This window comes from Falco punctatus (genome assembly GCF_963210335.1).
Source record: "Falco punctatus genome assembly, chromosome: 6".
NCBI lineage: Eukaryota > Metazoa > Chordata > Aves > Falconiformes > Falconidae > Falco > Falco punctatus.
This window is the reverse complement of record NC_137585.1, coordinates 47,703,270-47,716,505: the sequence shown is the minus strand read 5'-3', so window position 1 is coordinate 47,716,505 and position 13,236 is coordinate 47,703,270. Positions and strand designations below refer to the sequence as shown.

General features: G+C 39.7%; 1 protein-coding gene across 2 annotated transcripts in view; it reads right to left on the bottom strand.

Moving 5' to 3' along the window:
* Positions 1-859: 859 nt before the first annotated feature.
* Positions 860-13,236, bottom strand: part of ANO4 (anoctamin 4) — a 227,652-nt gene continuing 215,275 nt past the window's right edge. The window contains exons 25-29 of one of the 2 annotated variants that reach the window (XM_080394148.1): positions 12,851-12,998; positions 10,307-10,426; positions 7,857-7,962; positions 4,844-5,039; positions 860-4,011 (exon numbers count right to left, since the gene is read on the bottom strand). In XM_080394148.1, the coding sequence (XP_080250274.1) occupies positions 4,848-5,039; positions 7,857-7,962; positions 10,307-10,426; positions 12,851-12,998 (566 nt within the window). In that variant the 3' untranslated portion in view covers positions 860-4,011; positions 4,844-4,847. Of the gene's footprint in view, positions 5,040-7,856; positions 7,963-10,306; positions 10,427-12,850; positions 12,999-13,236 lie in introns of both variants that reach the window. The other variant, XM_080394147.1, reaches the window with a different exon arrangement.

Sequence of the window (13,236 nt, the reverse complement as noted above, 5' to 3'; positions counted from 1 at the left end):
CTTGATTACCGCTGTGCTAAGCAGCATCAGCGTGGCCTCCATGGCACCACTCAGTACTGAGATCACTGTTTGCACTGTAATTGATACTGCCTTAAACTGTCTTGGGTGATGTGTGACTTCTACCTGTTTTGTTTGTGGAGTGAAGATTAATTTCCCCAGTTAGTTAAAAAAATGTGGCACCACAGAGTTTTTTTCTCACTGCTTTGAATTCACATAGTGGTTTAAAACAGAGAAAACACGTAAACGACAAACTTACCTTCACTTACTGCTTGAAGTCACTATTTGAGCACTAAGCAGTCATTTAACTCTAATTTTGGTATGAAGTGAGTTTGGGCCGGGTGGTATCTATTGGTCCGTAATCACAACATCAAGATGAGTTTTCACTGGGGAGAATATCTTGCTGTAAGCATTTTAGAGACAAACGTTCTTAAGCTTCGCAGGTGACCCCCACAACCACATTACTAGCTAACTAACCTCCCATGATTGCTGCAGAGCTACAAAGTGACTCTTTCTACTTTACTATTTCCTATATGCTTCTTGTTTTAATTGGCATCACTAATTAAAACAACTAATTCATTTTGAATAATGTTTTTTCTGGGACCATATACTGTCCTCTGCTAGTTGGACTGTCAGCCAAGGCCTTGTCTATGTAAACGCTATTTTAAATAGACTTCTTACAAAATCTTTACATCTTGCAAAAGATAATTATTGGTGTATCCATTACAGTCCTGCACCCTGATCCTTCATCATTCCCAGCTAAAAGCTCACCCGACAAAGAAACGCTGGATGCTCAAAACCAATTAATTCCATGGGAGTGGGAGCACTCCACACTGTCCAGGTTACATGCAGCATCTGGCAGGGTCAAGAAACAAAACAAGTAGGAACATTAAAAAAAGAACTAGAACCGCAACAGGAACAATATTTGGCTATGTGAATCACAAAGGATCCACAGAGAGAAAGTAGGGATAGATTTTGGTCCTTTTTAGTCTGCATTTAAATTTGCTTCCACCTGACTGGTCTGTTTGCTTGCTGAACAAATATGGTAAACAGAAAATAACTCATGAATGCCAAACAGCAAATATTTCATATGCATAATTTATTTTAAAGTTTATTGCATCACATTATACAAGCATTAAACATGGCTTTATGTTGATGATTTTTTTTAAAGTGTGAAAACTTGACATTCTTCTCTGTAGGATTTTTCTATTTACAGATAAACAATCTCTCTATATACTTTATATATATATATATATATATATGGTAAATAACATAAGTCCCATCAGAAAGGTTTAAAATAAAAAAGAACTGATTTGTAAACATGGTTTCTGTTGTAATATTTAGCGGCTTGAATGCAGATGATGTTTTATACCTAGGATTTTTCTCATGTCAAAGTATCCAGGTTGTTCATTTACATTTTTTTTTTTATTCTAAGATCTGTAAAACCAACATGGGGCAGAATGCAAAAAACGTAGCAAACAGGCTGAAAAAGTCCCAATATACAACTTTTTTTCCTTGGTTTTAAAAACTGATGTGTAACTGCCCATGAAGTACATGCTTGCTGTCAAGAGTGGTCTATGAAGATCAATCCTATGCTGATTGCAAGATGGTTTCATAGTAAGTCCTTTGATGTGTGCTGTAGTGCTTGCTATGTAAAATGTCTGTGGCATGCATTGAGGTTGCATTTTTTCTCATTCCCTTGAAGGTAGTGCTCTTGTGGAGCTGGAATAAGTAAACAACATATAGGATGATCACCTGGAGGTTTAAACAAAACCCATCATCAGATCAGAAAGAAGGGAATGGCATCAATTTGCTATCTAGAGACCATTAAAAATCCGTTTTTTATTATTAACCTATTATTTATATTTTCCTAATTAATAAAATAAAGGGGTCATCTTTCCTGAGTGTTCTGCTCTGTAGCGCTGAAAGACTCAAGGGAAATCTATCCGGCAGACCAGCAGCACAGAAACCCTGGTGAGTTGACTGACAGGTCAACATTAAATAACAGAAATGTAGTCAGGGTCTGCCAGGGAGGTCAGAGCCCCTTTCAGCGTCATACTCAGCACAAGCCTGGTAAGCAACCAACTTGTGTTCTTATTTAGAGCAGAACAGGACACAACTTCTAGCAATGTATTGTCATGAAAATTCATCATAATATACCTATGTTGAAAACTAGTCTCAAAAGCAATTATCATCTATTGTATTTCTGCTGCGCTTTAGTTGTTTTGACACAGTATATTGCAGTGGTTCCTCTGGAGTGGAAGTCGGTTTATATTCTACTAGGTTTTAGTTCAATTCTCGGAAGGTACTGAGATCTACATAGACAAAGCTATATTTTGCTGCAGGAGTTTGCAAAGGTTCACACTCATATGGGTGACACTGATTTTATGTATGACTCATGTCTCACTTTACTACTTAGCAAACGGTTTCTAAGCTCTTGTCATCTGTTGTTTTAGATATTAAACAGAGGGTACGCAAACTAATCCAGTTGCTCACATGAATTCGGTCTGAATGTGATTTTGCACAGCGATCCTGCCCGAGTCCCCAGACTGCAAGTGCAATACATACCCGTAGGTGGTGGATGGTAAACCCTAATCCATCTGGCATGTGTGTAACGGAGGATGACATTGCCTAATCCCCGTCCCTTATTTGCAGAGACAGAAATACCCCCATTTCTCCACTGCCCACACAGGGTGTGTCCACAGCTGCTGTAAGCTGCAGCAAAGATGAACGGGTTCACTTCTTCCTTAGGCAGGAATACACCCCACAACCACTAGTGGTGCTCCCCGCTCAGTTTGCCACTGTATCAACAGAGAACAGATTAGTCCTGAAATTCCTTCAGTGTTTACGTTGGTTTCCTCATGGGACCTTCAGGCTTGGGCCAGGAGCACCTGATAAATGGGAGCTGCTGTGCCATTTGTCCTCTTCATGTAGGGTGATGGGTCATTACTGGAGGAGATTCCTTGCTGCAAGGAAGTAAAGCGTAGGCAGGCAGTGGCCACACAGATGACGGTGCATACATTTTCTTCCAGCCCTCTCCTTCCTCAAGACATATTACCTTTCATTAAAACCTTCTCCTGCACAGAAATAGCACAGTCCTCCCTTGCAGCGGAAAGAAGTTAATAGCTCTAACTTGGCAATATGGGGTCTTGGTGCAAGGGTCTCTGAGCTTGAGGCATCCATCCGTAGGGTCTTGCATTGTGTGGTCTGTCCAGAAGGGCACATTCTAGCTCTTCTATTGAATGATTTTGAGGAGACTTGTAGAAACAACTTGATGAATTTTCCTCCCTCTTAAGTATCTTCAAACGAATAAGGTCACAATTCCTTAAGATTTCTGAGAAAACTATATTTTTCATGGACCTCCACTTGGAAAAAGGCTAGGCAAATGAATCAGCTCCAGTATTTGTTTCTAGCTGCATCCTCACCAGGACATAGGCTTGCTTCCACTTGGCTTCTTACAGTCTTGGCTTTTGAACTTCCTTCTTTGTAATGGGGCTGATTATGCCACCGCAAGTTCTGCAAGAATTGCAGTGTTATCACTTTGAGGCAAAAGGTGGTAGAGCTTTCACAACACTCAGTATTTTGATTCATGTTGCTCCATCCAACACTTCTTCAGTCTTCAGACCTAAAACTCCACTATTTTGTGTTAATGATATGGGAAATTTTTAATTTCTTAATGCTAGAATTTGCAAAAGGATATAGGCAGTGGCCTACTTCACCCCAGTCTAATTCTGCAGCCTGTGCAGAATTGTTCTGCATGAAGGATTTCAAGCTGTTTCATACTACAGGTCTGTTGTTTTGTTTCCCCTCCACCCCTTCATAGGTAATGGAAGGACGAATAAAGAAAATGTTGCAAGTGTAGAGATTCTGGATGACTATGTTCTTTTGCTCTGCTGACCTTGTTCATCTGTTGTTTTTTTCTCTTATACTTGTGCAGATAGGTCTTTAATACACAGGCTGTCTTCTGTTATGTGTATCATACACCCTAATTCCTGATGAGGCCTCAGTGGGATCCTGTAATAAAAATACACAGGCAGTTCTGGGCAAGATGCCCTAGCCTGATTTGTTTCCCTCAGAGACAGACAGTCCTATAGCTGAAAAGGCACTGTTCAAATCTTTAAAATATATTACCAAATTTTCACAGTATCATTTCCAAATAAATGACCCTACAGTTAGATACCTCTGGCCACATTTAGATGCTTGGTTTATCTGTCAGTGCTTCTGCACACCTAAATTTTTCAGCATTGTTAGACTGAGTTGATTAGACTCATGATCAAGCATCTCCTCCTAAAAAATATTTCAGCACTGTTGAACTAATGGAAACGGTCCACATAGGTGACCTTAATTCGTAGTAAATGCAAGCTAACACAGCTTAGTCCACTGTGGAAGAGGGCAGTGCTGCCATGCATGTGCTGCAAGTGGTAGCCACAGATATGGACAAATACTGCCATGTTGCCAAGGTGCAGTCCCTGGTTATGAAGAAGCAACTTGGTCATGAGAATGAACCGTAAGATCACCGAGTTCTGTAAAGCATTGTAAGATATAACTGCTTTGAAGTTCAGGGCCTTGAATTTAAGTCAGGGCCTGGAAGCTTCCTGGAAAGAGTGCAGAGACTTAAGCATTGGTCTGAACTGCTCATGCTGACATTCTAGCTCTGGAGAAGACTAAGCCTTGAAAGACCTCTAATTTCACAAGGCTATGACAATATGCACCCTATTGAAATGGGTGCACATACGCTAAGTGCACACAACATTGACTATTCCTTTCAGTGCACTCTCCACTGTAGAAAACCAGGAAATTTTTATAAACAGAATTCCTATCTTCTTTTAAGAAGTTTCTTCCTCACCCCATCATGGCCACTCATTGTGATAAGATTTTCCATTCTTCTTCCTTTCCTTCCGCTCTTTCTGCAGACGTTCTAGTTCAGCTTCATACATCATTTCCTGAATCAGGTACTTTTCTCTCCTCATCCGATCTCTTAGGTCTTTTGGGAGATCTGGGATTAAGTAGGAAATCAGGTGCTTTATGCAAAAGACAAGGTGCTGTGAAAACAAGGGATGAAAAATTAAAATCCTAGTAAGAAAACAAGTACTTTCCATATCTTCTGAAAACCCTCTCCTTCCAGTTCACAAAAAGATACTGTGTTAGAACTAAATTCATTAGTAAATTTGAAGAAACCAAAGCACAAAGCTTTTTCCCACAAAAGAACTCCAGCAAAATCAGCGGAGTATGGATTGCAGCAAAGGTTATGAGCAGCTGGATTCAAGTAAGGCCTCAAAACTGTTGTATGACCTGTGTGTTCAACCCCCTGAGGCCATGAATTGCTGTAAGGTTGTTTGGGCAGGGCCTGGCAATTAGTGGATTGCTCTGCAGGAACAGGATGATCAAACAATATAATACTTTCCTGTTGCCAGAAAACCCTTGCATCAGTATTGGAACCAATGAATCACCTATGCAAAATAAAATATTTCTTATACTGTATCTCTCATCCAAAGACAGATTCCCATTTACTAAACATCATAATTAAATACAAGGTAGCTGATCCTTTGTCCCTCCTATTTTAGGCATGCCACAACAAAGCTTGAGTGTGATGGGGAAGGATTGCTTGAGTGTCCTTCTTTAGATCAAAAACACTGCTTGGAGATTTTCTGACACTACTTGAGAGGAGCAGCAGAGAAACAAAAATCCTCCATCTAAGAAAGGACACTCATTCTAGATTGGAGAAATAAAAGTTTCTTCTTCTCCAAGAACCTTTCCTTGGAAAGCCACTGAAAAGACAATGTAACGCATTTTCCCATGTATTCTTCCTTCATGAGAAATAAACCTGTGATACTTTGTTGGATTTTTTGCCAAACCTAAAAAAGAAAAAAAGCTTCTTTTGTCAGTTTAGCCTGGACAAATATTCCTGTTGCAGTGATAGGAAATAAATTGTGTGGTTTTGAGGGAGGTCAAGATAGCTATATAGATAACCACACCTGCAGGGCCAAAAAGGTGCCTGAGCTTAGGTAATTACTTAATTTATGAAAAATCCCACCTTGAATCATTTATCTCATAGTGCAATCTTTTACTGTAATTGCTGCAGCAATCACAATACACCCATTACTGTTTTCCATAGCGAAAGACAGACAGCAGAAAGAGAAGCAGAAAGAATGTTTCTGCTGCAATTATCTTTTTGATTTTATAGATATAGTTAAGGAAAGTTTGCAGTGCCAATAAACAGAGTGGCTGCCATTGAGGGAGCCAGCTATGAGCCAGCTTATGACTTTGGTTGGGGCAAAGCAAAGTCAAATGTTTTGTGCAGGTATTGGGCAGACACAGAAAGCTATTCCACGGTAGGTTGCAAATTGGACTGGGCACTGAGACTTGAGTAGGGCTGATTTTTCTTGCCTCAGTCATTTTTGCCCTTCTCCCATGCTGCCAAATGTTGCCTTTATGACAAATGTATCAAGAAGCCAGGCTCTCTTAAACCTTGTAACTGCTTAGGCTGACCTGCCAAAGCCATTCTTGTAGTCCTTTTTGGAGTCTGATACCCTGGCTTTCAGTACCTCAAGAAACAAAGAAACAAAGAGGTCAAGCCTAGCAGGCCTCTATCAAATCTTTTTTTCTTTCTTTCCCTTAATGTTTCCCTGAATGTGGTGCAGATGATGGAAGAGCCGATCTCATTAGGACCAACCTTTAATGAGTTGGCGCAGCGTAGAGGAAGGAGAGAGCCCAGCCTGCAGTGCCATGTTCCCTCTTCATCTGGGAAGGGCTGAAAATAACTGTCAGGGGAAATCTCTGCAGACCTCGGACTTCTGCTGAGCTGCCAAGACATTCCTACACAATAAATATTCTAGAAAGTATTTCCCCTTCACCTTTCCTCTAACTGAAATGCTCCAGTTCTGTGATCCAAACAGGTGTTTCAAAAGCTCCGTTCAGAATGAATCTACACAGTAATGTGAGTCAGAAATGCAGTATGTGCTCATGAACATTATGCCAATAATTTATGGTGATTACAGCTTCTGTATCTGTGTTGGATGCCCTGGTGATATGATTTCAGAGTAGCGGATTAAGTAAAGAGTTGTAAAAAATTATTTGTTCCCCATTTGGCTTCTTCACAGTATAAAAGGCATTTCCAACTGTTTGTGCTGGAGAGATGCTGAGCTCCTGGTTTCTGGCAGGTATATTCAGACACTTGAAATTCAGGCCTTAAGAGCTGCATTTTTTTAAAATGACCTCATCCTATCTATCTACCCTCCTGTCTCCCTTCTTCAAAACTGTCATAGGAATACCAGTCATGTGGAAGTTAGTATTATCTTCTCCAGTTTGTCTTAAAGATTTCTGAGATACTGACAGTAAGGACTAATATTATGAATGCTGGCAAAGGTATTAAATTCTTTTCATCACCATCATCTTTGTGATGCTAATCATTCTGGGGAAATGAATGGTATTAAAAAAAAACAGAGAAAATAATCTAAGTAAATACTGTAACTTAAACTACCTTCATTTTTTCAGTTCAGATTTTATCTTTTTATCTCATGTTCTTTCAGCCCTTCCTTACACATTAGTCAGCGTACAGCCTCCCAGCCTAAACAGGTTATGAATGCCAGACCTCAGAAAGTAAACAAAAGCTTCATTATTTCCCCTGTTTGCAAGTCACTGTTATAGTTTTCAGAGTGCTGCACTCCCCTTTTTGTTGGAACCTAAATACCCGTGAATGGTGAGAAAACAGATCTGAGAATACAAAGCACAATATAAACAGTAGAAACTAACACAAAAAGCTCAAGAGCTGCCATCGTAGATCAGCCTAATGAAAAACCTTCAGAGGGAAATTTGTTTAATTTTGTTGTTTTAGTTTTGCCACCTGAATGGTCACTGACCTCAAATACAATAATGAAAGCCAACCGTGCTGCTAAGACGTGCCAGAACTGCAGTGTGTAACCGTAGGGCACTGGGGAGTGCGGAGGGTCTCGGTAGTCCCTGTACCTGAAAGACAAGCAGAGTAAAGGAGTTAGCAAGCTCCTGCCCTGCTGCCTGGGAGCAAGGCAAATCTAAAATCCAGCTGCTCTCAGTCATTGCATTTTCTGCACCAAAATTATCTCGTTGTAAACTGTACAAGTTACCAGAACACTGCTTGCTTCTTAAGCTGGGCCAACACTAGTGTTTTACTTCGGGTGTATGCTTTTGAAGCAAGTGTCCTGATCACCTCCACTTGCTATGCTTTGGTTCACCCCAACGGGCTTATTTTCAGATGAAACCTAACAGTAAGACGCACTCCAGGAGCGCACTTCACGCTCCAGCTGCTAATGGAAATTCAGCGCAAAGGACCAGGCCAGTACCTGTTTGAAGCAAAACTGCTGAAGCAAATTCAAAGGATGCTGGGTGCTCAGCACCAGCAGTTTGACCCTACAGCATCTTCCTTGCCAGTGCAACGTGTGTGCCTTGCAGCACCTCCTCAGAACATGGAGCAGGGTGGGATGCTCTGCTGTTTTAAGGACCACTTTCTTCCCACTACAAGGTCAATTTAAAACCATAAATGCTCTCAATTTTGTCATCCTGACCATCCTCCCATAAAACAGCCTCATGGGCTTCCTCTGGCCCTTTGTCAATTTGTTGGCCATCCCTGGTGTAAAGCATAACTTATCCTGACTTTAGTGGATCCAGGACTTTAGTGGATCCAAGACAGGATCCATGTCTTGGTATACCAACAGGGCAAGAGATGTGTAAAAAAGGGATCTATTGCCTTGTCCCACAAAAGGTTTTTTTAAAGACTCTGTGTCTCAGTAATGTAACTAGAGAGATTTATTGTGAAAGCTGGATCCAGGAAGACTCCAAAATTACATTAACAAATCATGAATCAAAGTCACACATTCTGGAGTCCGTTTTTACTAGCAGTATGTTCATTCCAAAATGCTATTACAGAAACTTAATTTAAAAGCGGTGGAAAAATTGTTTTCTCCTTAATCTGTTTCCTGGATGGGACAGAAAACCCCCTACAAAAAAAAATATTGAAAATACTATAGTAAATGATACAATTAAGCTTGATCTCTGTTAGTTTTAAGAAACTAAAGAAAATTTAGATAAGCAAAAGAAATGAAGTTATTTCATCTCTATGTTAATCTGTATTTCTCCCTGAAGGTTCACCTTCTTAGATTGCAGAGGGTGCTACACAAAATGAAATAAACTGTGTCTTAGTCAGCAACAAACCTCTCAAATTGCGCTATCTCTAGTACAAGTTGATAAAACTGAGATTATCTTCTCTTTTTCAAGCAGCATTCTGACTTCATAGTTTAGGATATTTTACAGTATACTAATCATCCTGAAAACTGAAGTCTCTGGACCAAGTCCCAAGTCAGAAGAGCATGTCTCCTTTTTCTACTTGCTAGGAACCAAGTACTACACATGAATAAATGGGGAAACCTTTTATAAACAATGAGAATAACATGGCACCATGTAGGTTCCAGACAAGCAGAAAGTAGCTGAATACGGCCACTGGTTTTTGCTCAGGCAGATTGCCTTCCAGGAAAAATGCCTACACTGTTGCACAGTAGAACATAATATTTCCTTACCTCACTATCAGTATCTGGCCTGAGGTGCAATTAAAATTACTGATGTTTTAGCAGAATTCAGGTGGATTAAGTAGCTGATAACCTCAGCTGAAGAAAGTAAGATGTTAATTTTCTTTCAAGGGTAGATACATATAACAGTTCCGTGTCTCCCAAAAGAACAGATTTATCTTCTAGAGATTTATTACACCATTTTAAATAGTTTTCTGTTTATGGGCTATTGAAGGGACAACTTTTTTTGTTGATGAGATTTCCACCACTGGCTTTAAGTAGCATCAGCCTCAAGGTGGGGAAGAAATCAGTTAAAGAGGGGGAAAAGAATGATAAGAATTACAAAACATTACTAAACAGTGCTATGGCAAACAATGTGAAATGGAGTGTGGTCACTTCTGTGCAAACTTGACTTCCTCGTGTATGTGCTATGATATAATCTGATTACAGTTTCATCTCACTGGTACCTAAGTAATCAGTCACCTGTTATTGGCCCTTTGATACCACATTTCTCCATGATGGTTGTGTCTGATTCAAGCCATGACACCATAGAAATCCTGCATTAGGAACACCTGTCACTTTTTGGCTTCTCTGGTATCTAAGGAATCATACAGGTAACAGCAAAGCCACACCATGAGCATGTCCCTGAATAGCACAGTTATTTCTGTTACTGTTTTTTTTTGTTTTGAAAATTAGTTCCAATCCCAAATTTATCATGATGCTTCTCCCTTACAGTGCCTTAAAGCAGAGAGGTATTTTGATCAGGTACTTACCTGCAATATTTTAACGGTGAACCAGAGAATTCACTTCCATTTGATGTTGGCTCTGAACGGTTTTCAAAGTCAGACACAAGAAATACTGATAAACTGGCATTAACATAGCCAACCATACACCTAGAGGGGAAAAATCCTGTAGTCAGGACACAGCAAGGTTTTTCTATTAACTGTTGTACCCAGGAGGATGTTCTCTGGGTTTCATGAAATCAAGAGTATAACTGTGATGGTTATTAATGTTTGAAAATGATGTTGATGCAATATAAAAGAAATACTCAAGTAGGTCAGTTGGACAATAAAAGTGAAACAATGGCAGATTTCTATGGCAGAAGAAATGGTGAAGACTGAGACTGGTTACTTTTGAAAAGAAAATCACCTAAAAGGTCACACAATAGAGGTAGAGAAAATAATAATTTTTATTTTTAAGGAAGATAATCAGAATATTCCCACTGTTACCAGCACAAAGGGACTACTAGCACAAAGTTGTGGTACTAGCACAAAGGGACATTAAATCAGATGGAAAGGCAGCACACTTAAAACAGCTTTTAAAAAAATGTCCAGTTAATCAATCAGAGGAAATCAGTACTAAAAGATCCCAGGGTGGCTGAGCCCTGGGAGAGTCAGGCAGAGTTTGGAGAACACTGAGTAAAAGAATGTATGTCGCCTAACGAAGGTCTGTGGGACTCACTAGAAGGCTCAAGTTTGGTGTTAATAAAGCTGAGAAGAGATACAGCAAGTGTGTTGTGCTGTTCACTCTGCACTGTCCAAGCACAGGTACGTCTAGGCGTGCTGCTCAGCTTGGTGCAGAGTATAATGCACAGTAAGGGTTGTTTGTTTGGTTTTTTTTAACTATGGATTTTATAGTCTTTGAGAAATTACATTTAGACCCCATCTGGCTTTGTCTCAAAATCTCCATACTGATTGGATTTGGAACTTAACTTAATTACAGTATTTGTCTAGTATCACTGGGTGTCATATGGATCTAATACCTACAGATGGTTTTTTGAAAGAAAAAAGCACCTCTCTCATTTAAGTTATTCCTTAGCAGATGTTCTTGACTCCTGAATTCGAGAAAATTCAATATTCCTGTGGATTTCTGAATAGCTTCCTGCTTTTGTAACAGTACTTATTAATAACAATATCCAGAATGCTGACATAGTTTTTATCCAAGTTGTCTCCTTCAAAGGATTACTATCTGATGGTTTAATCTAGAAATTCAGTCAGAAAAGCAGCAAAGTGTGAAAACACTGTACAAGAGGTTTCTGAAAAGATAAGAGCTTCCCCTGTGAGCCAAGCTGCTTCCCCATACAGAACTAGTTTCAAAGTCACTGAGTCATACTTGAGTCTTCATAAAAATATAATTTCTGAAGGTGGTGTATTATCATGCACAGTGGTCCTGAGAAAATCAGTAGCAAGGAGAGTTGCTGACAGTGCCTCCATGCCCTATGGATTTTCATAATGGAACAAGCAGAGGCACACGCTCAGGAGCAACTGGCAACAGACTCTTTCTTTACACTTTAACTCTTCATGAAAATAAATGGAACATTTCCCCTGGCACTGACTAAAATGCCAAACTCCTTGCAGGACAGCAAGTTAGCAGCACTGCTAATCAGGAGCTGCCACACCAGCTGCCCTTCTTCTTCTGTCAGTACGATTAAACAGTATTGACAACCAAAAGATGGCAAAAAAGCAGCAACAGAAGAACTCGCTTCTTGTAGCAGGGAATAAAAATCCATCTGCCATATGTCTAATAGCAGAAGGTAAGCTCTCTGTCACTGTCTACTGTTTAGCCTGGGTTTCTTTGAACAGTAGGATCCTTGCTGATGGAGCAGCTAGGAGATCATTTGCAAACGATGGCTATTTGTGTTCAGCTGGATTCAGTGTCCAACAGCCTAGATTTTACAAGTCACCGTGTAGCAACTATACCCATACCTGCTGGTAGTGTGCACACACTAATGTAATCTCAGTGTTTAGCAATGCTGAAAGAAAATCCACTTAGGCAGCAGGGATTCAGTTCACAAATGTCTGCTGAAAGCTTTAATCTAAGGACTCTAGTTTTAGAAGAAAAACAAATTACTTTGCTCTGTAAGTATATCTGGATTTATTAGTTGGGAATTGCTTCTTGTTAGCTACTACTTTTTTTGAGCAATGCATGCTGAATACTACATTAGGGAAAAAAGTCTAGTGAATAAGTTAAAAATGCTCATTAAATCCATAACTGATAAATATCAGCATTGCTTCATAATGAAAAGAGGGTCATATCCATGCACACCAGCTGGGATGTGCAGCTTGTGCAGCATGCTGTTACACACCCCAAATCTCTATAACAGCTCTGCCATTTTTTCCTTGAATTAACATAAACTAGTCACTCAGCAGTCCATTCTGTGAATATGGAAAGCATCAGTGTGTATGGCTGAGATCTGTTACCTAAGCACAAACAATAAATTTGGGCTAATAAAATCAGAACATACAGACAGTACTGCTGTATCTATTCTAGTAGTAAGTGATTTTCATGCACGTCTGTTTTCCCAAAGAAAAACTTACTTTTGTCCAGCTTCTCCTTGGCCAGCACAAGGCCCATATTTATAAGCATAAACAAGACGAGGGATGAAATCTGATGTCACAGCTATAACAAATGCATTTGTAATAACAGAAAGAATTCCAATGCCTTCCAAGATCCCGTACCAGATTCCTGTTCAACAAGGAGAGTATGTTAGTGCCAGGAAAAGAAAAATCAAAGTGCCTGAGAGACTGCATGCTCTGAAGCCGTTATCCCCACCACTGAAGGTCTTTTTATGTGGTTTCTATCCAAGAATCACTGAGTAAAAATAATTTTTCATATTGAACAGCAGGATATCAGTGGACCAGATTTTTCTTTATCCTGCAGTTATTTTGTTTATACTGCAAATAATCTCAAGAAAGCTGCAAAA